Source organism: Pygocentrus nattereri, chromosome 11, assembly GCF_015220715.1.
Source record: "Pygocentrus nattereri isolate fPygNat1 chromosome 11, fPygNat1.pri, whole genome shotgun sequence".
Classification (NCBI taxonomy): domain Eukaryota; kingdom Metazoa; phylum Chordata; class Actinopteri; order Characiformes; family Serrasalmidae; genus Pygocentrus; species Pygocentrus nattereri.
Window position 1 is genome coordinate 30,257,230 of NC_051221.1, and position 25,778 is coordinate 30,283,007.

A 25,778-nucleotide genomic window follows, 5' to 3' on the forward strand; every position below is an offset into this window, starting at 1 on the left:
ATGCAGTACTGAGCAATATACTGCACTGACTGGAGCAATGTGAAACAGCTCATAAAGCAATAATGCTGACTGCTGGTGGTATTAGTTGGTAGAGTGTACAAATGATTTTTGAGGTCCATGAATGAGTTTTAAGGTCCATGAGAACATAAAATAATTGATTTTGAAGTATTCTAGTAACAAAATGTAATGTTTAGAATACAATTCTAAAATTAAAATTGGCAGGCATACTCACTCCTGATTTAGAAGCTCTATGGTATAGTTTTAATGGAGGTCTGGAATATGGGGCTGTCAGTCCATTGTGCTGTGAACAGTAGCCTCTTTGTTTGCTTTGTGGCTTTTCTTCTTTGATTTTTTTTCAGTATCTGCTTCTTGAAAGTTAGTCTTTTTTTCAGATCCTGAACAGGATGGACAGAAACTTGTGTGGATTTTTCCAAATCTGAAACAAGAGTGGACATTGATTTTGTTCGGTCTCTCAAGGGTGAAAGCTTTAAATAGAGTTGTGGAATTACGGAAAAATGAGGAGCAGACCATGCCTGAAACCATCCAAAAGGGGGGGTCTAGCCTTTTAGCTCCAAGGAGAACCTGCCCAGGTGCTCTCAGAATTTTGTTCCCTACCTCAATTACAGTCTCACCCCCTCAGGTGAAGGCATGATCCAAACTCAGAAAGTACTGATGGTGACAGTTTTGGTGGTCTACCAGGTCTTGCATGATTGTTAACAGTCTAATTTTTTCTGTACTTTTTGTTTATTTTCGAAACTCTGGTTGTGGAAACTCCTGCAACTTCGGTTATTTTCCTTTGACTTTCTCCTTCCTTATGAAAGTGGATTATCTTAATGGCCATTTGACAGGAAATTAAATAAACAATGGCTGATTCAGGGTGATGCTCAGGGCCCTTGAGTATTTTTGAGTATTTTCAGCAAGTATCATACTTAAGTATCATCTCAGAGACACTAGGCAGTTAATGGCCTATAATTTCCATGCAACAGACTTGCCACTCCACACTGTTACAGAAAAGGTATTCAGCAGTATACACTTAGTCTTTAGCAGCATTAACTTGTTTAGTTTGAATGTAAGCAGGCTGTTTGATCTACCAAACTTGTTAGTTTTACTCATGCTCAGCTGCAATTGTAATACTTAACAAACCAAACACTGTCTCTAGAGAGTGCTTTTCACATTTTTACATTACAGCAGCAGCTTGATTTTGGTGGCGCTATGGCACTGGTTGGAAGACATAGAAAGAAGAATCTGCGGTTGCTGCTGCCGGTGGCTAATCATTTTGTGTTGTGAGAAGTTTGAGAAACTAAATTTATGACAAATAAAGGTTTATATATATTATTTAGTAAAAGAAAAAGCGAGGGAGGGCAAATCATCATAGATGCAAATTACTGATGAGGGACAAATGTTTTCAGAGTGACACCAAAGTTGTCTGTTTTCTGCTGGACAGGTAATTTAAAATGCCATTTTAAAAGCAATTTGTTGTTTAATAGTTTTAGCACTTGACAGCCACCATAGGTTCTACTACACACTTGGAAAGGGAGGGGTGAGGGAGTTGGTTGCAATCTGCTACCTCACCACTAGATGCCCCTAAATCATAAACACTGCACCTTTAATGTTAAACTCAACAAATAAATAGAAATTGTCCACCAAATGTTGCAGAACTATTGTCATTTAAGTTCATTCTCACCCCCCCGCGACCCTGATGGAGAAGCGGCTTAGAAAATGGATGGATGGATTGATGGAAGTTCATTCTCTGTAGGGGCTGTATTAACTTTAACATACCATTTTACTGGGAGTGTTCAAACTTTTGCATATAACTGCATAACAGTGTCTGTGACACAATGAAACCTCCTTCACTTCTCAAGCTCAGATGATGTGTTATGATAAGTGTAAGTGACTTTGCTCCGAGCAAGATTCGATCTTGGAAATCTCTGGGACTGGGATTCCATCGCATTAACAGGCAAACTGAAGGTTCTGACCAGCCTGAGCAAATAAAACCTCTATCAGACAAATACACACAGCTTCAATCTTCGTCAGAGAGGAGCTGAACCCAAACTGCAGGGAGGGTAGACAGTTCCTGTGAGTAAAACTGTTGAGCAAAGCTGCTTGCAGGGTTAAGCTACAGCTGTGTTTGCTCTGACTAGGCAGTCTGTCTTAGAATATGTGAGCTGTCACATTATAGATATGCTAGTCTCACATCTGAGAGGAGACCACTGCTCATGTGTGTTTATAAACAATATATTTCCTCTAACACAGAGTAACAGCCTCCCAACACACACACACACACACACACACACACACACACACACACACACACACACACACAGAGGAACAAATCAGATGATAAAGGACCCCATTGGTTACACATTTCTTTAGAACTGTCAAATAGCTCAAACTGGACTCATTTTGTTTCTACTCTCCCTACATGCCTTCAAACACAAAAGCATAACTTCTACAATTTCAGGGTGAGATCTAATTCACATAGAGTGCTGCACGATTCAACCATTCACTGGCTAAAACCAGGGGTTGAATTTCTTTACTGTACTTCAGCATTAATTTCAAAGATTTGTACTTTAATCAATTATTATTGACATCATTGTGTAGTACTTCTACTCAAATATGAGAAAAAAACATGCTCTTTATTTCTTACTTTTTCATTTAGGAATTCAGTCCTTGTTACAAACCTCAAAGGATGTGAAATTTTCTAGCCAATCTTTTATTTTTTAATTTAATTCTGTTATTACCTATGAAAATCAAAGTTCCTACAACTGTTAATTTGTGCAATGACCAGTATTGCCCATTTATCACCACCATTCACCACCAAAAAAAAATCAATATATATAAGCTCAAAAAATAAAGGGAACACTTAAACAACACAATATAACTCCAAGTAAATCAAACTTCTGTGAAATCAAACTGTCCACTTAGGAAGCAACACTGATTGACAATCAATTTCACAGCTGTTGTGCAAATGGAATAGACAACAGGTGGAAATTATTGGCGATTAGCAAGACACACTCAATAAAGGAGTGGTTCTGCAGGTGGGGACCACAGACCACTTCTCAGTACCTTTCTGCTTTCTGGCTGATGTTTTGGTCACTTTTGAATGTTGGTGGTGCTTTCACACGCGTGGTAGCATGAGACGGACCCACACAAGTGACTCAGGTGCAGCTCATCCAGGATGGCACATCAATGCGAGCTGTGGCAAGAAGGTTTGCTGTGTCTGTCAGCGTAGTGTCCAGAGGCTGGAGGCGCTACCAGGAGACAGGCCATTACACCATGAGACGTGGAGGAGGCCGTAGGAGGGCAACAACCCAGCAGCAGGACCGCTACCTCCGCCTTTGTGCAAGGAGGAACAGGAGGAGCACTGCCAGAGCCTTGCAAAGTGACCTCCAGCAGGTCACAAATGTGCATGTGTCTGCACAAACGGTTAGAAACCGACTCCATGAGGATGGTATGAGGGCCTGATGTCCACAGATGGGGGTTGTGCTCACAGCCCAACACCGTGCAGGACGCTTGGCATTTGCCAGAGAACACCAGGATTGGCAAATTCGCCACTGCCACCCTGTGCTCTTCATAGATGAAAGCAGGTTCACACTGAGCACATGTGACAGACGTGACAGAGTCTGGAGACGCCGTGGAGCGTGATCTGCTGCCTGCAACATCCTTCAGCATGACCAGTTTGGCAGTGGGTCAGTAATGGTGTGGGGTGGCATTTCTTTGGAGGGCCGCACAGCCCTCCATGTGCTCGCCAGAGGTAGGCTGACTGCCATTAAGTACTGAGATGAGATCCTCAGACCCCTTGTGAGTCCATATGCTGGTGCAGTTGGCCCTGGGTTCCTCCTAATGCAGGACAATGCTAGACCTCATGTGGCTGGAGTGTGTCAGCAGTTCCTGCAAGATGAAGGCATTGAAGCTATGGACTGGCCCGCCCGTTCCCCAGACCTGAATCCGATTGAGCACATCTGGGACATCATGTCTCGCTCCATCCACCAACAGACTGTCCAGGAGTTGGCAGATGCTTTAGTCCAGGTCTGGGAGGAGATGCCTCAGGAGATCATCCGCCACCTCATCAGGAGCATGCCCAGGCGTTGTAGGGAGGTCATACAAGCACATGGAGGCCACACATAATACTGAGCCTCATTTTGACTTGTTTTAAGGACATTACATCAAAGTTGGATCAGCCTGTAGTGTTTTTCCACTTTTATTTTGTGTGTGATTCCAAATCCAGGCCTCCATTGGTTAATACATTTGATTTCCATTGATTATTGTGTGATTTTGTTGTCAGCACATTCAACTTTGTACAGAACAAAGTATTCAATGAGAATATTTCATTCATTCATATCTAGGATGTGTTATTTGAATTTTTTGAGCAGTGTGTGTATGTGTGTGTGTATATATAAAATTTATGTTTGGCTGTATATATGTACTTTTAAGTGTAACCCAAATTTCCATTTTTCCAGAAACTCCTTTTTTATTTCTGCATAATTAACTGGTTAAGATGTAAAGCCATTCAGAGTTCACAGCACACTGTTAGAAATAAAAGGACATTTTTCGTTCATCAATGTACAAACAATGTTAACGTTCCCTCAAAGGTACAACAGTGGTTTTAAGGTCAAATTGTGCACCTTAAATATGTTTAACCCAGGTGAAAAGTATGTGTTTGTATAATTTCATAACCTAATGTTTTAAAAGAGAATGATAACATAAAAAGTCTGGAGACGAGGCGGGGTGTGTGGAGTCAATACAAACTAGAAAATATCATTTCGATGGATTATGGTACAATTATGTTCTCTGACTAACAGCACAGAGACATACCCTTGAGCATCCCACCCCAGCGACAGGTTTTGTACCTTTGTTTCTGAGAGTGTAGTAGAGATACGAATCTCTAAAAGCTCCATCACATTAAGTTATTTCATGATATGGTGATGAATACGCTGCCTGATGTCAGGCACTGTTTTAATATAGATTTGAGATACATTTGTGGCTTTAAATGTATTTACAAAAACACATTCGTCTTGCAATTTCATCTGGGGTTACAAAGCTCACCGTATTTCCAAGTCTCACTTGCAGTAACTCAAAGCACATTGAGTTCTAGCCTTACCAGTTATTCAGCACTACTACTGGGCTGCTAAAGCCAGAACCATGATGGATTGTTTTCCTGCTAGAGAAATTGTTAATATTCCAAAATGGAGGAACAGGCGGTGCAGAATAGCTCTCTCAGTGCTGTTCTGTTTTCTACAACAGAAACTCCTATACAACCATTTTACTTTATGCAACTCTTTTAAATTACTGAAACAAATGAAAATGTTTCTTAAAGTCCCTGACATGTCTTTGTTTTCTGCACCCTGCCACAATCACAGCTTTGTTCCAGGTGTGATCAATATGGTCTTTTCTGCATTGTGGTAAAAGGGTTTAAAATCTTTATATATATATATATAATCACTACATATATATATATATATGATCACTTTTTTGTTTTATTTTCACACTTGAATGCAAGGTTTAACCTTCATTTTTTCCAATGCCTTCAACCTCAATCAGCCTTCAGTTGATGTCAGGTTTCAGCTTCAGCCACAGCCTCAAGAGCTTTCAATTTAAGAATGCATGCAGAAACCACCAGACTCTTAAACTCTTAGTCTCTCAATGAGTGTTGTCCAGCTACTCCGTAGCACCCTCTGATCCCTTTAAAACTGCCCGGGAGACAGATCTACTCATGAGGAGAGAGAGGAAGGCTTAAGGAGGATACACCTTTGTGCTATTAATGCTAGACTACAACTAATTCAAGATCATTCACAGATTACAAAGAGAAATTAAAGACCTATTTTTTCTGTCGCTAAACTAGGCGAGAGGTAAGGCATGTGACAGAACCTTGAGTTGTATCGTGGTAATCATCTATTTTATATTCTTCGATTACTGTCTTTTGTCTTTATTTTGGCATGTGATAATGCAGTTTCTAAACTTTGACACTGTTTTTGGTTCTTCTTTAGTGTGGGATGTTTTATTATTATAATTCTTTTGTTTTTAAGTTATATTATCTTTTTTTTTTTTTTATCTCTTTTTCCAAAAAATCTAAAAATATAAAATGATTTAGTGAATTAAAAAATGTTCATGGCAGAGAGGTATAAATAGGGTATACCAGCTCCCAAAGGAACATTATTTCTTCACATTTAATGCAATTTTACCATCATTAACACTGCATTAAAAATAAACTCAAAAGAAACATGAAGGTTCCCAGGTGGTTTTGGATAGTACACAAAATGGCTGTATTTGCATTGTTGTCATTGTGAGCTGTGGTTCCTATCAAAGCCACTGTAAAGAAATCGGAGTTGGTAAGTTTCACTACGATGAACCTTTTCATATGAAACCATTTAATAATTGTTTCTCTACGTTTTCTAACCTCGGAGATCTACATCCCTATTACCCAACACTGATGCATCTGAACCGACCAGGAAAAGACTTCTGTAGAAGTTAAACAGTTTACACAGGAGCTGCAGGTTGTGGTTGAAAACTAGACTCTACAGAAGGGTAGATCTCCAGGACCAGAGGTGGTGACCACTGTTACGAGGCATCATTTCCAAGAACCCTTTTGGTATTTCTTAAGTGTGAGACATACAATGAAACCCAACATGGATGAAATACATTTTTATTACATATCACTCTTTCCTCATGACCAATAGGCTGCAGGGTAAAAACAACCTGGATAATAAAAATTAATCAAACTTCAATGTTTTACACAATCATTTTTTTCAATTCTAAGTAGAAGATGCCACATGATAACAGTACTGTTTTGACATTCCTGGATTTTTCACCCCACTAACAGAGTCTTACTCATAAGGCATCTCAAGGGTTTTATACCATTTCAGGTAGGTGTCAAGTTTAGTATCGCTTTTTTTACTTAAGCTGATACAGATCTATTATATTTCTGTAGTGAGATGCTCTATAAATAAGACCAGAAGATCATTCCAAGAAAATGAGCAGCAGACATAACTTCTTTCAGGCACGGGAACATGGGTGAATAAGGAACACAGCACACACACAGCAGTGCGCAGAGAGAAGCAGGAGAACTATGGCACACAGTGCAATAGGAAGAACAAAAAGGTGAGAACTGCATCACTGATGGACAAAAAAAGAATAATGGCATCACTTTTAAAAGTACATACAAAGACACCAGACAAAACATATAAGGTAATGTTTTACAATCCACAAGCTTTTTTCAGTCTTAAATATTTACATAAGATTAATTGCATATGCCTTTTCAATTGTGCCCTCAAAAACATCCAAGCTTAAAACTGAAATACCGCTATGCGTGTAAATTCCTTTTGTTGTAATAATGCTCTATGTGCATCTAGAATTAGCTATTAGAAACCTCTCTACAGAAGTTTTACTTCAAGTTCATGTTCAGTCCTATTACATATCAACTCAACACTGCAGCCTTTTTCTAACAATTTCAGTGCTTTACTTCCCTTCAATGAAATATACTGCATCACTCACACTACCAATCCAGAGAAATTATCTATAATAACTTTCTACAGTATGGCAAATGCAGCCCTCTTAGCTATCAAACCAGCTTCAGTCACCACTCAAACACAATCTATGAACATCTAATGAAGCCTGGGTGCAACATTTAAATGTAGCATGGCAGGTAGAATTAAAGTTGCACTTTGAAGCAGAAGTGCGTAGTTCTCAACTGCTCTTCTACTGCTATGAGTAACACCCTACTTTGCATAACTGCATTGAAACAGTTTGTCTTTGTATTAAAACGCTCAATCTCAAAAAGAGAGCGGATAAAAAAGCTCCAGCAAAACAAAAGTTCTAACATAAAAGAACAGGAGGTGACAATCTGTGAGGCATGATTCTGACATACTCTAAATAAATGTATGCACACAGGTGACCAATCTAAAATGTATTGTTTTCACATCTGCACAAATTGGAAGCAGATAAAAGATGACCAACGGTAGACTAGGTCACTCACCACAGATCAGTAAAGAAATGACTGAAGCTCTGTAAATGTTAATAAATGTGAGGTTGTTGTGGTTATGTAAAATGCACTGAAACTGATTTTGCCATGTAAAACGACTTCCCAGCTTCAGTCATCAGGAAACTGAATGCTTCCTATTGAAAACTTAAAAGAAGTAGAAGTATACACAGAGTAAAACTGACTGGTACCTCTTATCAAACGTATCCTGAAGTAATGAATGAATCATTCAATTTGCAGCCACAGCAAATGACTGGAATTTATAAACATAAAATAAATAGATGCTCACATCAAAGAAGATAACAAACAGACGTATCTGACAAAGTGTATTATAAGAACGATCATTACAAATTTAGCGGCAAAATGTGTGCACATATACTCAAAATCAATTGTAGTATTTTAACTACAAAGGAATATACATGGTACAAAACTTGCAAGTATAAAAGCAAGCTTTTATTCTAAGATTACTTTTATTAAATAGCTTCTGAAGGAGAACTGGTGCACACTCAGTTATATTTTTTGTGCAAATACAAGCTTATTAAATTATGCTTTATGCATCTCTATTTGAAGGCATGCAAGCTTTTTATACAACAGTGAGGCTTTTCTAAAAACTCTCATCAAACATACACCTCTCAATCACTTTCAGATTCTTTAAATGATGACAGCAATCAAACTAAAACTCACAAGTTTCTCCTTCTGTTATTTCTAGTATTTTTAGAGATTATTTGGGCATTCACTGTAACCCATGTTATGAGGACAAACCAGCCCCTACCTGGGTAATATAGCGTAAAAGTGAGCCTTACAATGTATAGCTGGGGTGCACAGCTCTTGCTGCTGAAACACCTGATCCCACTCCTCTGTTATTTGGCAGGTTTAGTGGGTGTGTTTGAGTAGGTAAACTACCTAACTGCAGAACACTGCACTGGCACTTGACAGACTGGAGCTGTGCACCCCTGCTCTAAAGTGTACACTGTAGAGACATTTGACCTTATTTAGTAAGGTCTCTTGCCCTTATTTACTGAAAATCGCTTTAAAAAAAAAACAAAAAAAAAACAGATTTGCTTTTAATGACGTATGAACTACTCTGCAGGACGTGGATACAAATGGTGAATCAGCCTTGGTGCGTGAAATCAAGTACCAGCCTACAAATAGCTCATTTACATATCATTTACATAATGCATGCACAATTCATGCAGATGTTCTGGTAAGCAGCAAATAAAACAACAGCATTCAGCAGCTCACAGGCCAATGAGTGCACAAACCCTTTGCACCCCGCATCCCTGAACAAACTTTATAGTGTTAAAATGACAGAAAAGAATAAAGGGTGAAATAAACAAAATAGTTGGTTGTAAGATGGTGGAATGTTGTGATTATGTAGTGTGATTTATTTTCCTAAAATAACACTGTATTATTGCAGTGTATGAGATGCTTCTGCACTAGTTGTGTTTTATTTATTTTTTTTTTCGATGTACACAAATTATGAGCATTATTGTTATTTTCTATTTTTATCATAATTATATAATATATAATCATATTATAGATGATAATGATAATTGTTTTAGTTAGTTAACCACAAATAAAGCATTCATTTCAGGTTCTTTAACACAATGTATTAACACAATGTATTAACACCCCTACTAGATCTGTGTTTGATCGTACAGATATGGTAAAGTAAAACGATGAATAGCATGACTGTTTGTGAAATTTGCATGCACTTATTTTACAATCAATTTTACAATCACTGATGAATTAGGGCCAATGAGGGGAATTAGTATATTCTACTACGATCACACCAAACTGCTGCTTTACAAATTTCTTCACCGGAGTGGAGCAAAAATAAAGAATGTATGGGAAGTTTTGATGTGATCTGGTTTTGTACAGAATGTATATTTCAGGGAATACCTAACATTGGCTAGTTCACAAATTCGTTTTTTTGTGTAATAAGCAACGTTATATAGACCAAGGAGCAGTTTCTCCATTTCTTTTTTTTCTGGAAAGAAAATAACACAGGCTGCCCACTCACTTATGAAATTCATAAACTGCGCTGAAGTTCACCTAGATGAATTCAGTGTGAAATTCAACTGATATTAACCGCTATTGGAAGCTAATTGGGTCCTTTCCCATTCAAGTAAATTTTAGGCACATTTTACTTGCGGCGTCATTGCAGCTTCTACCAAAAACTCACAATGTAATGCAGACCTCATCTTTCTTCTTAGGCTCATTTTGAAATCATTTGCTCCTAGATAAGGGGTGGGAAACAGTCCAGACAAGTTTCCTGATTTCCCTGCTATGTCACACCAAATAAACTTGTCAATGAACTAATCACTTGAAGTGTATTTGAGCAAGAAAAACACCGAACTGCACAAATCTGTCCCTGCAGGACTGGAGTTCCCCACCACTGGACCTTCTAGACCTCAAAACATTCTGTACAAGCTTTTGGATGAAGCAGTTACCATACATCAGACAGTCTATGTTTAAAAATCATTAAAAGATCCTTAAAAACTGGCCAGAGTCCTTACATTAGTGTTACTGACTTATCGTCACAAATACTCATTTCTAAAGATGTTCTTTTGCTTATGATGATTTTTTTAATAAGCTACAAAAATAGACCAAACATTGATGTTCTTATTGATATTTCTAAGCCATTTGGAAGCCCTATGGTTTACATAACCTAACAAAACTAAAGTATTATATATTATCTGGGGGATTCTCTTTTAAGCGTGAGGATTGATAATGCATTGCCTGTCCTACGAAGAACCATAATTCTTACTTCAGTTCCTCTGAATTTTAGAGTTAGGGAATTTCAATGTTTGAACAGGACACTATTCTAATCCTCTAGCGCAGTAATGAGTGACCCTAGAGGAAGTATCAGAACATGCTTTATCAATAAATGTAAGCTCTGAGGCATGTGCCATGATTGTCGAAACAGCAGCCACGCATCCCTACAGTTTTGAAAAGCCTGAAAGGCCATCATACATGTGTGCTTTGAGGCGGACCCACTCAATCAGCTTCTGAGTCGAGCTTTTCTCTCGCATGAGTGTGCGGACGGCTCGCTGCAGCTTCTCCTCGTTGCGCTCCAGATAACACACCCCCTCTGCTTGCAACTGGTTCAGTTTCTCACTGCGGCTCTCATCCAGAGCCACATCCTCACTCATATATGGGTTAAAGCGGAAATACGTGTGGGGAGGCAGCAGGGCATCCAGCATGGTGTGCACCTCTGAGAGAGTGAAAGAAAAGAGGCAAAAGAGAAAAGACCAATGGAAAAGAAACAGACAGAACAAGAAGATGAGTAAGTGGGATAGGATAACTTTTTTCCTCTTCTGCAGCTGTTCATGTCAGCCACACTAGTTTTACATCGATTTTAACCAATTTCTTCTTTTCTTTTTTTTTTTTTTTTTTAAAGTCACAACAAAATAAAATCAAGGTCAAAAAAGGCATCCTTTCAAATCACGTTTCAAATTATTTATATAGCATCTTATTCTAAATTTTCAATACAAGCCTTTCTGCACTTTTAGATGACAGGAATCCAGCTCAAACTGTATTAGAGCTGGATGAAAGCATACTATTTGATAGCATGCAAGTCTAATAATACAGCAGTAATGCTTGTGAATTCCCTATGAAAAATACAACTGCTAATCTGACTGATATTCTTTAAATTATGACAACTAAAGTTATGCTCTTTCCATTTCCACTTTTTTAAAATTAAGACATGCCCTGAAACCAAAGTTATGAGGACAAACCAGCTCCCTACCTGGGTAATAGAGAATAATAAAGCAGTTCAGCAACTATAAAATTCATGTTGTGCATTTTGCACAACAGCACCACACAAGTCTGTAACTCAGAGAGACACAGTCACAAAGAGAGACAACACATTTAGCACTGACTCAGACTGTAGGATACCACAGTGCATTTACCCCAGTAAGAATTTCAGTAATAAAGTAAAGGAAGCAGCTCTATTAAATACCTAATATTTCTCACTTTACTTCAAGGGTCACTAATCTCATTATAAAGGGGCCATCTGTGACAGCCTGATGATTTAACCTGCAGACCAGCAGCCCTTTCTTACTGGCATTACTGTTCAGTCATTTGCTCAGTTAAGCAACCTCACTGATTCAGAAATTAAGGACATAATAAATGAACATCACTGGCATTTTAAACGGTCTGCAATTAATCTCAGCAACTAAACTGGGGTATAAGAGTATAAGTGGGATTTCTTTGTCCTTGTGCCATGTAACAAAGTGGTCAATGCTGCAGGAGAACGTATATGGTTGTTCCATATACGTGAAGGTTCCTTTTTTACAGCAATATTTATTAGTTATAGTACCTAATAGTTATAGTTATAGTACCAATAGTTATTTGTACCTAAAAATATATAGTTATATTACCAATAAACTCCCAGGGGTGCGTTTGTGACTGTAACGGTGCATAGCCTGCTTTCTCTCAACTGGGAGAGAGAAATCCAGGCTGGAGCATTCGTTAATCCAAGATTTATAAATAACCTCCACGATTAAACCACTGCCCTGTTTAATCCCAAATGGAAGGCAGAGAGAAGGCGAGGTGTGCCACACATGCATGCTTACATGCTCACTTCCACATCCACACACTCACACACAAGCCTTAGACATGTCAACTGATGTAAACCTACTGACTCATTCAGAATTGAGCATTACACATAAAGCACCAACATACTTCCATATTCTCTGACAATATTTCCACATATTAATATTCATATCAAAAGGAACACACAAGGAGAGATTTTCACCCACCCTTTCTGAGCTACTAAGCTCATTTTAAAAATAAACTCGACACCAGCAAAAAGCTGAAGGTAAACGTGACAGTACAAGGCTTGACAAGTAAATATGGTTTAATGACTTTACCACTGTATGATTTTTCAAAATGTAACTGTAAAAGCACAGTCACACTTCAATTAACTCATAGCCAAAGAGAAAGTTCTAGACAGTATTTAGGTCAATGGGAAATAAGGCTTTCAAAATTATATTTAAAAAATATTATTAATAATGATTTGATCGTTTTCATATAGGAATCAATTTTATGTATTGACATTTGTTTCACCTTTTTTAATGTTTTACATTTAGTTTTAGCCAGGATAATTTTACCATTCAGAAAATGTGAGGTGGTGCAACCCTACAACAATAAATAAAAGCCACAAAATTTTTAAAATTATTCACCACTACTGAAAACCTTTGCCCTTTAACTCAAATACTTTCTTGGTCAAATAAATAAACATGATTAAAATAATAACATGTTTTCATGGTTTCGTGGGGTCACATCACCTAACTTGGTAAACTGAACCACCCTAACCCTGACTTAAAAATGACCGTTTTTTTTCAATATTTGTGAAAGGGCAACTGACTTTGGGACTACACCATATAATTCACTTGGGGTCTTCTTTATGATGCAGTACTCTAACTCTACTGCACACTCATTCTTATATGCATGTCATTATAACAGTTCTATGTGGTCGACTGTGCTGTGTGACAGCAAATCAGAATCTATGGACAACAATTTTGCACGTAGCTGAATACTTTTAAAGAACCTCTCCAAAGGGCCTGAAAGGAAGTTGGCTGGGACAGTCTGATTTTTCCACAATTACCTGTTTTCTCTGATCTTCAGATTCCTTGGCAACACATGGAGGCTCAAATGTTGCCCTTTAACTTTGCATCCAAAAATAGAACACATCTCTGCCATCATTTAAAAAAATAAACGTGTACAACATGGCATGAGGCTAGCCACAGCTGACACTGACATACTTTGTTCCACCTTATTATAATACTAACAATAAGGAAAGCCTCCAGAGGATGAAACTGGTTCCTTAGGTCTGTGACTTATGGAACCCTATATGTCTGAATGTGCCTTTCTGAAACTTCATTTTGCCAAACTATTTCATTTAAAATTGTATAAATAAATTGCACTACTTACATATACTGCATATATGGTCACACTCAATGCCATTTTTATTCTTTGGGAGGCATAAATTCCTAAAAGAAATGTTATTTTGATGCAATGAAAATACATTCACATAATGGTACTTTTGTATAATTATGTGATGTATTTATTTAATAAGTTACAATTAAATAATAAATAAAGATAATTCATTTAAATGGCAAACAATGGCCTCATATATTCTTCATCTTACCATTCTCATTTGATTTTCCTTTCACATTTAGTAATTTAATAAGAGACTATTATTTCACACAAACACATCTCCACCCACCCTCTGTGTCTGTAGCACTGCTGATGACGTTGGTCAGTTTGGTCTTCAGGCTCGTGTAGGTGGAGGCGTTTTTGCTGGGAGCCTCAAAGCGCCCTGTACCAAGAGAGACCACACACTGAAGAGGGGAACCTGGCCACAGACACTGGCACTCATGGATTGCCAGAGCTGTTGGATTGTTTACCAGCAAACCGCCATCCTAAACAGAAAAAGGGACAGTGATGATCAACAGCATTTAATTCAAACACAAACACACTTTTCACCACAAAAATCAAAAACCTACAATGCAGGTTGCTGTAGTGATGTAGCTGTTTAATGTACCAAAAGTCAGAAAGAAAAGATGTGGTGAGGTAGCTTTTTATTTTTATGAAGAATTTACCAATGGAGACTAGACAGGCATCTACAATACATAATTCTTGTCTGCTGGCATAAATGCTTGGCATTATTTGATGCGATCATGGCAATCAGATCATCATCCAATCAACACATGTTTTACATTCAGCCCCTTCAAATGTAGCTTCTGCATCCTTGTGCAATATTTTTGCTTTTACAACATGCTTTTATAGGGCCGATGCAGAGTAGGCAGAACCTATAAATGTTACGATTGAATATTAGTACAAAAAGCTTGTTTAACAAGATCGATAAGAATGATATTGAATGTTTTACGTGGATCACATGTAAAGCTAAATTTAAATGCACACACACTCTCAAAACAGCTAGATTAGAACATATTCCAATCACAGACAAGGCCGTAATTTTAAAGCCTTTTAAATGTGTATACATTGACATTTTTGTCATAATAAATATTATTACACAGTCACTAACCACACACACACACACACACACACACACACAATTTCTAAGCCGCTTCTCCCTCAGGGTTCTCCGGGTTCCCTCACCTACTTCTCAGATTTGACCACAAATTATACACATATTAAATGCAAAGTTTCATTTATCTACAACCCTCAAAACATCAGTGAACTGGGAAGATATCAGTCACCTTATGTCTTCCCTGGATAATTGTGGTAATAATGGAGAGAAACCTGTGGGTGTTGCTTTGATACATGGGGGACAGGGCTGCAAGGGGGGCTAGAATTGCCTTCAAAACAGCAAAAAAAGGGTCCCTCATTAGTGAGGTGAAGGCTAGAGGCAAGGCCCCCTGTGTAGGGAGTTTTCTGGGGACTTTGAGTGTCTGAGGGGGAAGGGAAGTGAGGCCTGGGCCTCTCGGGGACTTGGTCCCATCTTTTAGCACCATCTCTCCAGGATGGGCATAATGAGTTATCTTGCCATGCTAAGATCAATCTTCTTCAGGGAGGGGGTCCAGCAGTGAATTTGAACGGAGGGAGGAAGCTCCAAAGGACAATGGCACTCTTAAATCATAAGAGCTGAGAAACTGTGTCAAGAGCTGCAAAGAAGCTGAAAAAAAGACCAAAAAAGGGGAGCAGAACAGAAAATGGAGGCGTGATTGGGTTAAGGGCCAGGCAATAATGTCCTCGAACCCCTGGTGGCCTCAGAAACCATCCCAACTCTTAAAACCAGTCTGAGCCCTCAAGCTGACTGCAGGGGTGCAATGAAATAAGGATGCTAAAATCAGGACACTCAGTCCAGAGTGGTGAGACACAATAATAACTGTGACCAACATGATGAGTTTTTCTTGCTTTATCTCTTTTTTGCAATGTTTATTTCATACCATGACAAATAGTAGCTTCCATTTTCTAAATGAAATATTCATACTACTTTTAATATGTCTAATAGCATTCAGCATGTATCCTAACTGAACTGACTGAATAATTGAGATTTGCTAACTGTAGTTCTTTTTTCAAAATGATACCTACACTGACGGATCCCAAACTTTTAAACATTTAAACATTACTAAGAGTCTATTGGCGGTACAAACATTTAAGCCAGGCTGCTCTCAAGAAATTGTGGCTTTAAAAGGCAAAAACGATCCCCGCATTCAAAGCTCAGAGAGGAAGTGCTAGTTAGTTAGTGTGTCACTATATGCAAGTGGAGTTACAGACAGTTAAAATATAATGACTTGCCAAATCAGAAACAGATGGCTTTCACACTAATGGGGAAACAAAGGAGTAGTGATAATGCCATTGCTACACTAAACCAACAGATGATAAGCTCAGCAGTTTCATTTTTCAGATATCACCTCTTAATTTTGTTCCGTGAAGACTATATCTAAAAATCTCCAGTGAATAAAATTAAGAGTCAAGAAATTCAGCTGGAATATGCCAGCAAGTCAATACAAGTACATTGCTTCAATTGTTTGCAGAGAACTAATAAAGCTCGTATCAAAGTCCTCTAAAAACATCTGTCATTTAGAGCTCAGCTGGGTGACAGGCAGGGGTTTGTGCAATGTTGCATTTTTGGACAAATCAATAATTCATTTATACCAACAGCTGCAAGAAACACACAAGCCCATGTTGATGACAGAAGACACTGGGGAAAAAAGACAGATACAAATAGATGTTAAAAGCAACTGGATAGAATGAGAGCATGAGAGAGAGAGAAACCAGGCTTTCACACTTGTTGGCAGACCTCTAGGACCAATCAATGGACATCAGGGCTCTTTGCTCCTTTTCTATCTCTAAAGATCCATACTTGGACAACTGCCATATTCTCACACTGGGGATTTCTCCAACAGAGGCATATTAGAATCAAAGCTGGGTTCAAAACAATGGTCTACTTAATGGCAAACTGCATAGTGAAAGCTAATTTAGGCAAAATACATGAACCAAAAAGATGCTCAAACCTAAGACAAAACCGTTAGTCAAACTCCCAGCATGTTGCAGGGTAAAGGTCACCTTCCTCAAGAGGACTTGGAGTGCTAATGTCACTCTCTCCTAAATGCCTACAATCATACAGCCAAAATACAGCAGAGCTAGGGGTCAGTTGCTTCTCCTCTTATGTTTGCTGGCACAGGTTTACTTGACAGCTCAGGCACACCTCTGTATTGGCGCGATCAAATCTGGGGGGCCAAGTTCAAGTTGGCAGTTGTTGATGAAATCTCAGCAATTTTACAAATAATTTTGATGGAATAACTGCCCATTTTTAACTACACAAGCAGGGATGCCCTGCTTTAAGTCGAGTAAGCGGTGAGTAACTAAATATACTGTTTCGCCTGCTACAAGGAGTCCAACAATGCAGGTAGCACCCAGCCAAGACGCCTGGTGGTTCACTAACCTCCATCAGATAGAATACGCCAACAGCACGGCTTCTAAGAAGGGAGGTAAAAACAGTGTTTTGTGCAGGTGCATAATTTATTGAATAAAGAAAAAGACTTTCCTACACAGCTGATACAGGCAACAGGAAAGCAGCTTCAAGGTCTAAGGTCACATATAAAAAGATTTAATAAACAACCAGCCTCCGGTTTTCTCAGAAAAAGACTGATGAATGTTATAGTGTATGGGGTTCCAGAGCTGCCACACAAGAATTGGTCAGGAAGTCAGGAACATGATTAATGAAAAGCTGTGTTTTTGAAAGACTGTCATTAATCATGGTAACAGACCTAGACCAGTAGAAATAAGGACAAAGAGGCTGCTTTACAGAAGAACAAAGTCTTTTCAGGTGGGAAAAAAAACCTTCATGAGAATTACTCAGAGGTTGTTAATTAAATTAGTATTTCTCAATAATAAGTAGGAATGATGTCTGAATTTCCGTTGGTTTGTTTTAACATTATCAAATATAACAACACTTTCTTGTCTTAGAATAAAAATTCATAAAATTCCAGATGTATTGATGACACAGATTATTAATTTATCATCTATTTCTGAAAGTCATGCAAATAATGCACAGGCACATAACATCTACAGAGAGGAAAGCAACAGTTGTTGTTGGTAGTGTAGTGGTATATTTTCAAACTAAATTCTTGCAAAGTACAGTGGAAATCTGTTATTCTGTGATGTTGAAGCACTGTGATTGAAAGTTCATCTGCCTCATCTAAAACCATTGCTTTTAGGGTGCTGCTACAAATCACCAACTGCTACCAGTCATTATTTGGAACAGAGAAAGGGTAAAGCCCTATTTTGAGCTGGATTAGACCTAGACCTTAGACATCGTTAATGCATTGTGATGCCTCCGTTTTCCAAAATAATGCAAAAGTAATTGTACATTTACATGTGTAAACAAGTAACAAGTCCTGTAAGCAATGTTAAAACCAACACTATTATGTCCACAATTGCACAAGATCGCCTCATGTAAATAAAGGAGATAACGGCACACACACTCGATGTTGCAAGCCAAAAACTCAGTTTTCTCTGTCTACACAACAACACTAAAAAAAGGTTCCTTTCCAGTGGCCTAAAACGCTGTGTAAATGTGAATAAGAGGCCGAATTGCATAGAAAATGCTACCAGTGTACATGTGGACAAGGCCTTGGCTTCACCAAAGGAGGTTCCAAATTGTAATCTGTGCATGATTTGACTGGCTGATTCGTATGGGATAAGTGATCTCTGCAATTTCCCCTAATTAGCCAAATAGCCCGATCGAAACCTTATCATGTGGATGCTTGCACCAGCATTATGCGACACACTTCTGAACAATAACAACACAGTGTCTGGCTAAATGACTTGTAGACTAGCATTAGGCTAGGAACATAGGCCTGACTAGAGAGGTGCCTTCGATTTAATTTTCCTTTCACCTTGTAATTCAGCCATCACCAAAAACACTGTAGATTTCAGTACTCTTTTCATGAAGTTTTTATTAATAAACTAAGTTAAATCGAGCTACATCTTAGCTGACAGTCACGTCTAAAGGTCACCAAAAGAAAACAAAGGGAGGTGCCGTTTACTATGAAGCTGAAGTCAGTTTCTTATGCACCAGCTTTTTGTTTGACTTTTTTTTTTTTTATTGATACGCCACAATGTAACCGCAGGAATGGGAAACTTGAGGTGCCAGAATGTAACTAGAAAATTCTAACAAGAAACAGGTGAATAGGAAGCCGACTTCAGCCTCACCCATTTTCTATTACCTGGTTTTGTTACTACATTACTGAAATGTAGGTTTGAGCAGGACTACTATTACTGAGTAGCTCAGATTTTGGCGACTTACAGGAGATAATTTACTCTGGAATTAATACTTGCAAAAAGTACAGACATAGCACATTCCATCAGTTATCACTCAATTACAGGACATACCCAGGTCATTCTTATTCTGCTCGAATATGGCTTAAGTACTTTGTAAGTGATGATGGAGAATGTGAAGACAATAATACAGAATGTCTGACAGCTACATGTAGAAAAAACACAGAGGTAGCAATGGATGTTATAATTCATATTCTGATGGGTTGCTTCCCTGATTTAAAGTAACTGTCTTTCCAGTTTATGATTAAATCAGTGATTAACGACAGTCAGTTTTAGACATTAAAAAAATGACAAAATTTACCAAGAGTTGTAACATTGTATTTGACCATTTCCAAAATGTTGAAAATGGTGAAAGTTCTTACTGCAGTAAGTGTAATACTTGCTCCCTTAGACCTGTGTAACCTCTGCTTCTGCACCATCAGCCTAATCATCCAGAGTTTCGCTTTTCACAGTGGTTCTGCTAATTAGACTCTTTCATGTTCCAAAAGAGGAAAGCACTCAGCAAAGAATCATCTTCTGGAAAACACACTAAGCCATAAATATCTGACAACTGGTTGACAGCAATTCACCCATGTATCCTTCAGTATTACCGTGACATTTCAGCAAATTTAAGAACCACATATCACTGTTTACAAAGTGCTTCCTTCCAGTCCCCATGATCATGTTGTTCATTGGAACTACTCACTGTAGACCAAACTGAGCCCTATTTGCACTTTCTCAAACAAGAAAAGATGTGCATGACTGTATCTGATCTGATTAATAAGCTGACTGCACTGGCTGCATCAGGCATGGATAAAGTTATAATGACTTCGGAAGCGGAAACAAGTTCTTAAAACATATCTCCTCATTAAAATTTCATCTTTGCCCGTTCCTGATTAGACTTAATTTAGATGGAAATGAGGATGATGATGATGATGATGGATATCTATGAAAAGCTCAGCACTTATCAGTCAGAGCTTCTGGTGAATAATCTGCTATTATGTTGTCTTAAACTAACAGCATCCCCTACATTCATCTGATGACATTTTTTTTTCCTCTGACAAACCCTTTGCCACATTTCACTATTCTGCTTTCTTCTTTTTTGACATTTGTTAAAGTAAACCAATCAAAGAAAAAACATTTTTCTCTTCTTAACAATTCTAATCTTAAACTTCCTCTTTCCACTTGTGCCATATCCTGTGATCAATCAAAACTGCATGTATGTGTTTAGGTCTTTTCACAGTTTGAGTTCTTTTTCACCACTACAGACAGAGGGCTCTTTGACAGACTATAATTAACAGCACAAAGAGTACAGAGGTCCTCTCTCACCCACACCAGCACCGAGTGCATTTTAGGCCATAGATCTATAACCTTGGTCAATGTTCTCAGCAATTAGTGCAGGAACTATCTGCTTCTGGCTTTCTCTGGCTCTGGGGATGGGGAAGACTTGGCAAGGAGTGCAAAGTTAGCATGCTGTGATCTGCCAAGCCACTCTAGTGCCATAAGGACAAGGAGACTGAGTGGCCATTCATTAGGCATACGTTACATAATCTAGAGGTGTTGTCTAATGATACAGGGCCTCAGAGTTAAGCAAAGACAGGAAGCTGGGCTAGTTTGATGTGCACTCTGGAAATGTTTATTTTTTGTGTTCTGGTTCTCATCAAACTGCTTAATAGTGGTACACTGAAGTCATTTCATTAGACAAGTTTGCTTGAAAAACAGAATGACCAAAAAAAAAAAAAACCCACCCTATACTCTTATAAAAAAAAAAAAAAAAAGATTCTATGTACTGAAAAGGGTTCTTTGACTGGTAATAACAGTGGAACCCTTTTTGGTGCCATGTAGAGTATTTTTTTTAATGGTTCTATAAAGAACCATAGTACAAATGTTCAACATCATTTTGCTCTTTAGAATCCTTCACTGCCGAATTCACTGGTACTACACCACACATCCATCTATTATTAATGAATTAAAATTGGCTTCAGTATTGAATCAACTTGGTCACCTACACGTCTGACATTTCGCTTGGTCTGCTCTTGTAGTGCATCCTAGCACTACCCAATATTGAGAGAGCACATGAAAGATTATTGTTTGGCAATCTGTCCTAATGGGAATAACAAACTAAACTCAAGAGAAGGGACGAAACAATTCCTTCCACCCACATTAGTAAATACAGCTCTAATGTATAAGCTTCAGCATGATGGACAACCATGACTCTGACCTGATTGGCTGGGGCAGAAGGTCATTATGCCACATTATGCAATTACCCTGACTAGTTTCCCATCATGACCTTTGACCTTGTGAGCCAGATGCTTCAAATAAGGTTCAAGTTGTCGTCATAAATACTGAACCAAGGCGGTCTCATCTGGACAAGGGAAACTGGAGCCTTCACCCTCAGGCTATGACCAGGAAATGAAGCTACACAATGGAAGACTGAAGCACACAAACGCACATGCACACCTCAGCTTGATATTAAACCTCTGCAGTCGATTTGTCTTCAGGGACCAATTACCCGCATTGCTTTCATGATAGTATGAAAGATATGATGGACTCACTTTGAGGCACAAATTCATTCCATAACATAAAATTGCAAATTAGCAATTAACTTTGTTTAATTGCTCTCCACAATGCAAAAGTAAATTAAGCTACCAAACTGATTTTCTTTATGCATTCTTCATGTTGATGATAACAGAATGTGCTCAAACAGCAATCTGACATATGAGAATGATTTGAAAAAAATCTAATATTTTCCTTGTCTGGAATATCTTTATATTCTCATTTTTGTGAGCGAGATGAACTAGCTGTCTTTACCATGACTTTAATCAGTCAACGCAATCAACAAATATGTTTACTGCCTACAGCCATCCCACTACAGCAACACTTCAAATATGTCTGCATTTTAACACTGCAGACACCCCCATGGGTTTAAATCACAACCTTGAGGCCTTGAAGGATGTGCTGCCAGGGCACAGGACAGGTTTCTTTCTGTTTATTTTCTTTGTCTAGTATTCACTGCTGATTCCTAGACAGAAACATTGTATAGAATCCATCCATCCATCCATCCATCCATCCATCTATACATACACACACACACACACACACACACACGTGAATGTAGCCCAAAGACTCTTACTGACACAGATCTGCTTAGAAATGTACATACCCATGGCTGAATTCATAAGATATGATCATATGAGTAATAGTGCTCAGAAGAAACTATGTATGATCACAGAAACTTGCATGCATTACAGTAATGTTGGATATGTTATACACTTGGTGAAGGTAAAGGTGAAGATTCTGCATCTGTTCCTTGTTAGATTGTAATCAGTGTATGACTATACACACTGAGCAGGTTCCTGACTTTTTTTTAAGGGAAACTTTGTGCATTTGATGTATGCCTGCACTGAGTTTTCTGGATACATAAATATGAGGAAAACAAAAGAAGTGTCAGAAAGTTTGTGAGAAAGTAATTAATCACTATATTTTAGGAAAACGGTTATAACAAGATATAAAATTGATAATCAGCACAATTCCAAGTCATATCAAGCCAAGATCAGACAGACCAAGAAATATTTAAGACAAAATGTGAGAAATGCAAAGGAAAAACAATGAGGAAAAGCAATTATTGCAGCCAGATGAGAAAACAGCCCGTATGTACTACAGCAAAAAAGCATCTACTGAAACCCCACAATGTTTTCAATAAAGTAATTTGGAATGATGGGACAAAATTAGCAGATAATAGGAAATCCTTGCATGCTTTAGCCTGGAAGATACGTATGGGGCACAGCAGGACATTCCAGACAGGGCCAAATCGGTGGCTGCAGCAGAATAATGTGAAGGCTCTGGAGTAGTATGATCACTCACTAACACACATTTTCTTAAAAGGACATATATCTTAAAAACTCAGCCAAGAGTAAGAGATAAACCGATGAGCGGAAAGGTGTAGCAGTGGCGGTCTTGTCTGGATGAAGAATCAAACCTCTGGCCTTCCATGTGCAGTGCAATGGTGTTATCCACCATACTATGCAACTGCTTACACAAATGTGCACTGCAGACCAGCTTTCCACTCTCTACATTTAACAATCAGCCTCACATAGTCATGAGATGTCAGTGTATTATGTCGCAGGTCTATATCCTGTAACGTTGGGACAATGTGATGCATCGGGCTCTGAGAGCTGAGGTGATGGGCTCTATTTCTACTCCAAACTTGTGTCTTTTCTCCTGGGTGGTGGTTTTTCTGCTCTCTTGTGAGTGTGTCTTTCAGCAGCTGTGTGAGGGTGGGCATAAACAGCCTAACAGGCTTCATTCCTGAACACCGCCCTGGCAGAGTCCATGGCAACTGCTGAAAAGATGCCATGCTTGGGCATTCAGCACCAACTTCCTCCCTCTGGATCTGCTTTGGTATAAAGCTTGCATATGTAAATGATGCAGAATTGTTTGAGAATATGACAACTTGCCAATGTGTGGATACATACGCTGTTTGAGGAGGGATGCATCACAGAGGAGACCATTGCTACAAGTCTTCATGACTTGTGGGCCAGTTTACAGGTGATCTTGTTGTAGTCCATTACGCATTGACAGTCAAAGAACAGCAGTGAATCATATGAATATCGTCCCATGCACTTGTGTTGTACAGACTTAAGAAGTGACTCGAGCCCTGACTGCAGAGACAAGAGGCTCATTGTGGCGTGACAGGATGGAAGCGGACTGCTCTGTGGGCATCCTTGGAAAATATGGCAGGATGACAGCATATGAAACCAACCCTTACATCAGAGCTTTCAGCTCAGTGTATTGATGGCTACCATGATGCTTTTAAACAGCAGTACACAGAGAACAGGGGGGGGATCAGCAGGACTCTGCAGTTTCTGCACCTCTGAGTTAAGCTCTGGGTTTAAGAAGGAGGCTGCCGTGGGAAGAATGCCACACTCAAGACCATCTGACATGCCAGCCTGAGCAGCCTGAAAGAGTCTGCGAGGATCAGCCTGGCACCAGAGATACAGAGAGAGCAGAAGAGGAGCAATGTGTTTGTGTGAGCAAATTCCAAAAAAAACTGAAAAAGGTAGACAGCTCAAAGAAGTCACGGGAAGGTCTTATTCAGTAGAATGTGAAACTGTCAAGCTTGCTACATTAAAGCTTCAAGAAACAATCAAGAACATTGACACAAAAAGAATGATTCACAGTTTTACAAGAAATGCTCGTGTGTGAGCTAGCGGCTAGCTAGCAGGGCATAACCGGGCTGGAACACAACAGAGCTCCGTTCCAGGTGGAAAAGTTTCTAAAGCATGTGCGAGAATCGATGTGGTGTTATAGCCAGTTTAGCCAATGGAAAGTTGTGGTGCAGCAGGGTTCGCCCACCCATTCTTGATGGTAACGCATTCTGCAGCAGTCTGTCTGTGTATGTGGAACATACAGTAAATGTAGCTAAGAAACTACACAATTGATAACAAAACTGGTTGTTCTCATTCTAATTTCCTCAAACCAGTCTACTTGTGAAGTTAATATTCTTTGATGATAGAAACACTAGTTTAAAAGTGCAGTGAGCGAGCTCATTTCAAAAACTCTTTCCTCCTGTATGTCTAAAAGGATTTATGGACTGAGGTTTAAGTTGCATATAAACTGATTTATTTGCATCAATCAATTAAAAGTTCTGTTGTGAGCAATATGCAGAATGTAAGTATTTTCGCCTTTCAGTTGTAGTAAAAAAATTTCAGTGACCCCGATGTAAAGAAAAGTCAGGTTTCAAAGAAAGAATGATCACTCAGCTCATGACTTTCACAGAAAAATCTAAATTCACAATACACTAGAGTCATGTATTAACTGATTGATAAAAAAATAATCATAAGGCATACTTCAATTTAACTTCTTTTGCTTTCAGGTTCAAACTGTGGTACTCAATCTAAAATTGATTTTAAAAATGAAATGTCCGTGTGAAAATCCGTTACTTGCTCTCAACCTCAAAGTGTGCATATGTGTATAATGAGTGTCTCTGTAGGGAGGAAAACATACAGGGAAGAAACCCCCCCCACTCTACAGGGACCCATCAGCAATTCTCTTTCATTGCTCCCCACCAGGCCCTCACGCTTCAATTAAACACCAAGCTCCGCTTCAGCACCTGCTCCATGATGTTTCAATCCATGAGCAAGATGCAGGAGAAAAATAAAAATAGATTAAAAAACAAACTATCAAAGGAATAAGGCTTCTCTACAATTTGGGAACTTTTTTCTAGGTTAAAAGCTGATTAGACTATAATGTTATTTTAAAAAAAACTGCTATGTATATGGGAATAACAGAGTCCCCACAAAAATATAGGTGTGTTTAACTTCTCAGTTTAGGAGTTGGTGATATAGCAAAATATAACTTTTGTTATTATTTTGTTATTATTATTATTACTTTGTTATTATTATTATTATTATTATTATTATTTTGTTATTGTAACAGACAAAAAGTCACAAAACACATTAAAAATACTATCAAAATTACTATTATAAATGGTGATAGATTC

The 25,778-nt window shown here is 38.5% G+C and overlaps 1 protein-coding gene across 1 annotated transcript in view; it reads right to left on the reverse strand.

The window, feature by feature from the left end:
• Window positions 1–6,627: 6,627 nt before the first annotated feature.
• The window catches only part of LOC108428398 (calcium-independent phospholipase A2-gamma-like), a 28,136-nt gene continuing 8,985 nt past the window's right edge, over window positions 6,628–25,778 (reverse strand). Inside the window, exons 9-10 of the mRNA XM_017699350.2 lie at window positions 14,211–14,406; window positions 6,628–11,192 (exon numbers count right to left, since the gene is read on the reverse strand). Of these exons, the coding sequence (XP_017554839.1) occupies window positions 10,918–11,192; window positions 14,211–14,406 (471 nt within the window). The 3' untranslated portion in view covers window positions 6,628–10,917. The remainder of the gene's footprint in view (window positions 11,193–14,210; window positions 14,407–25,778) is intronic.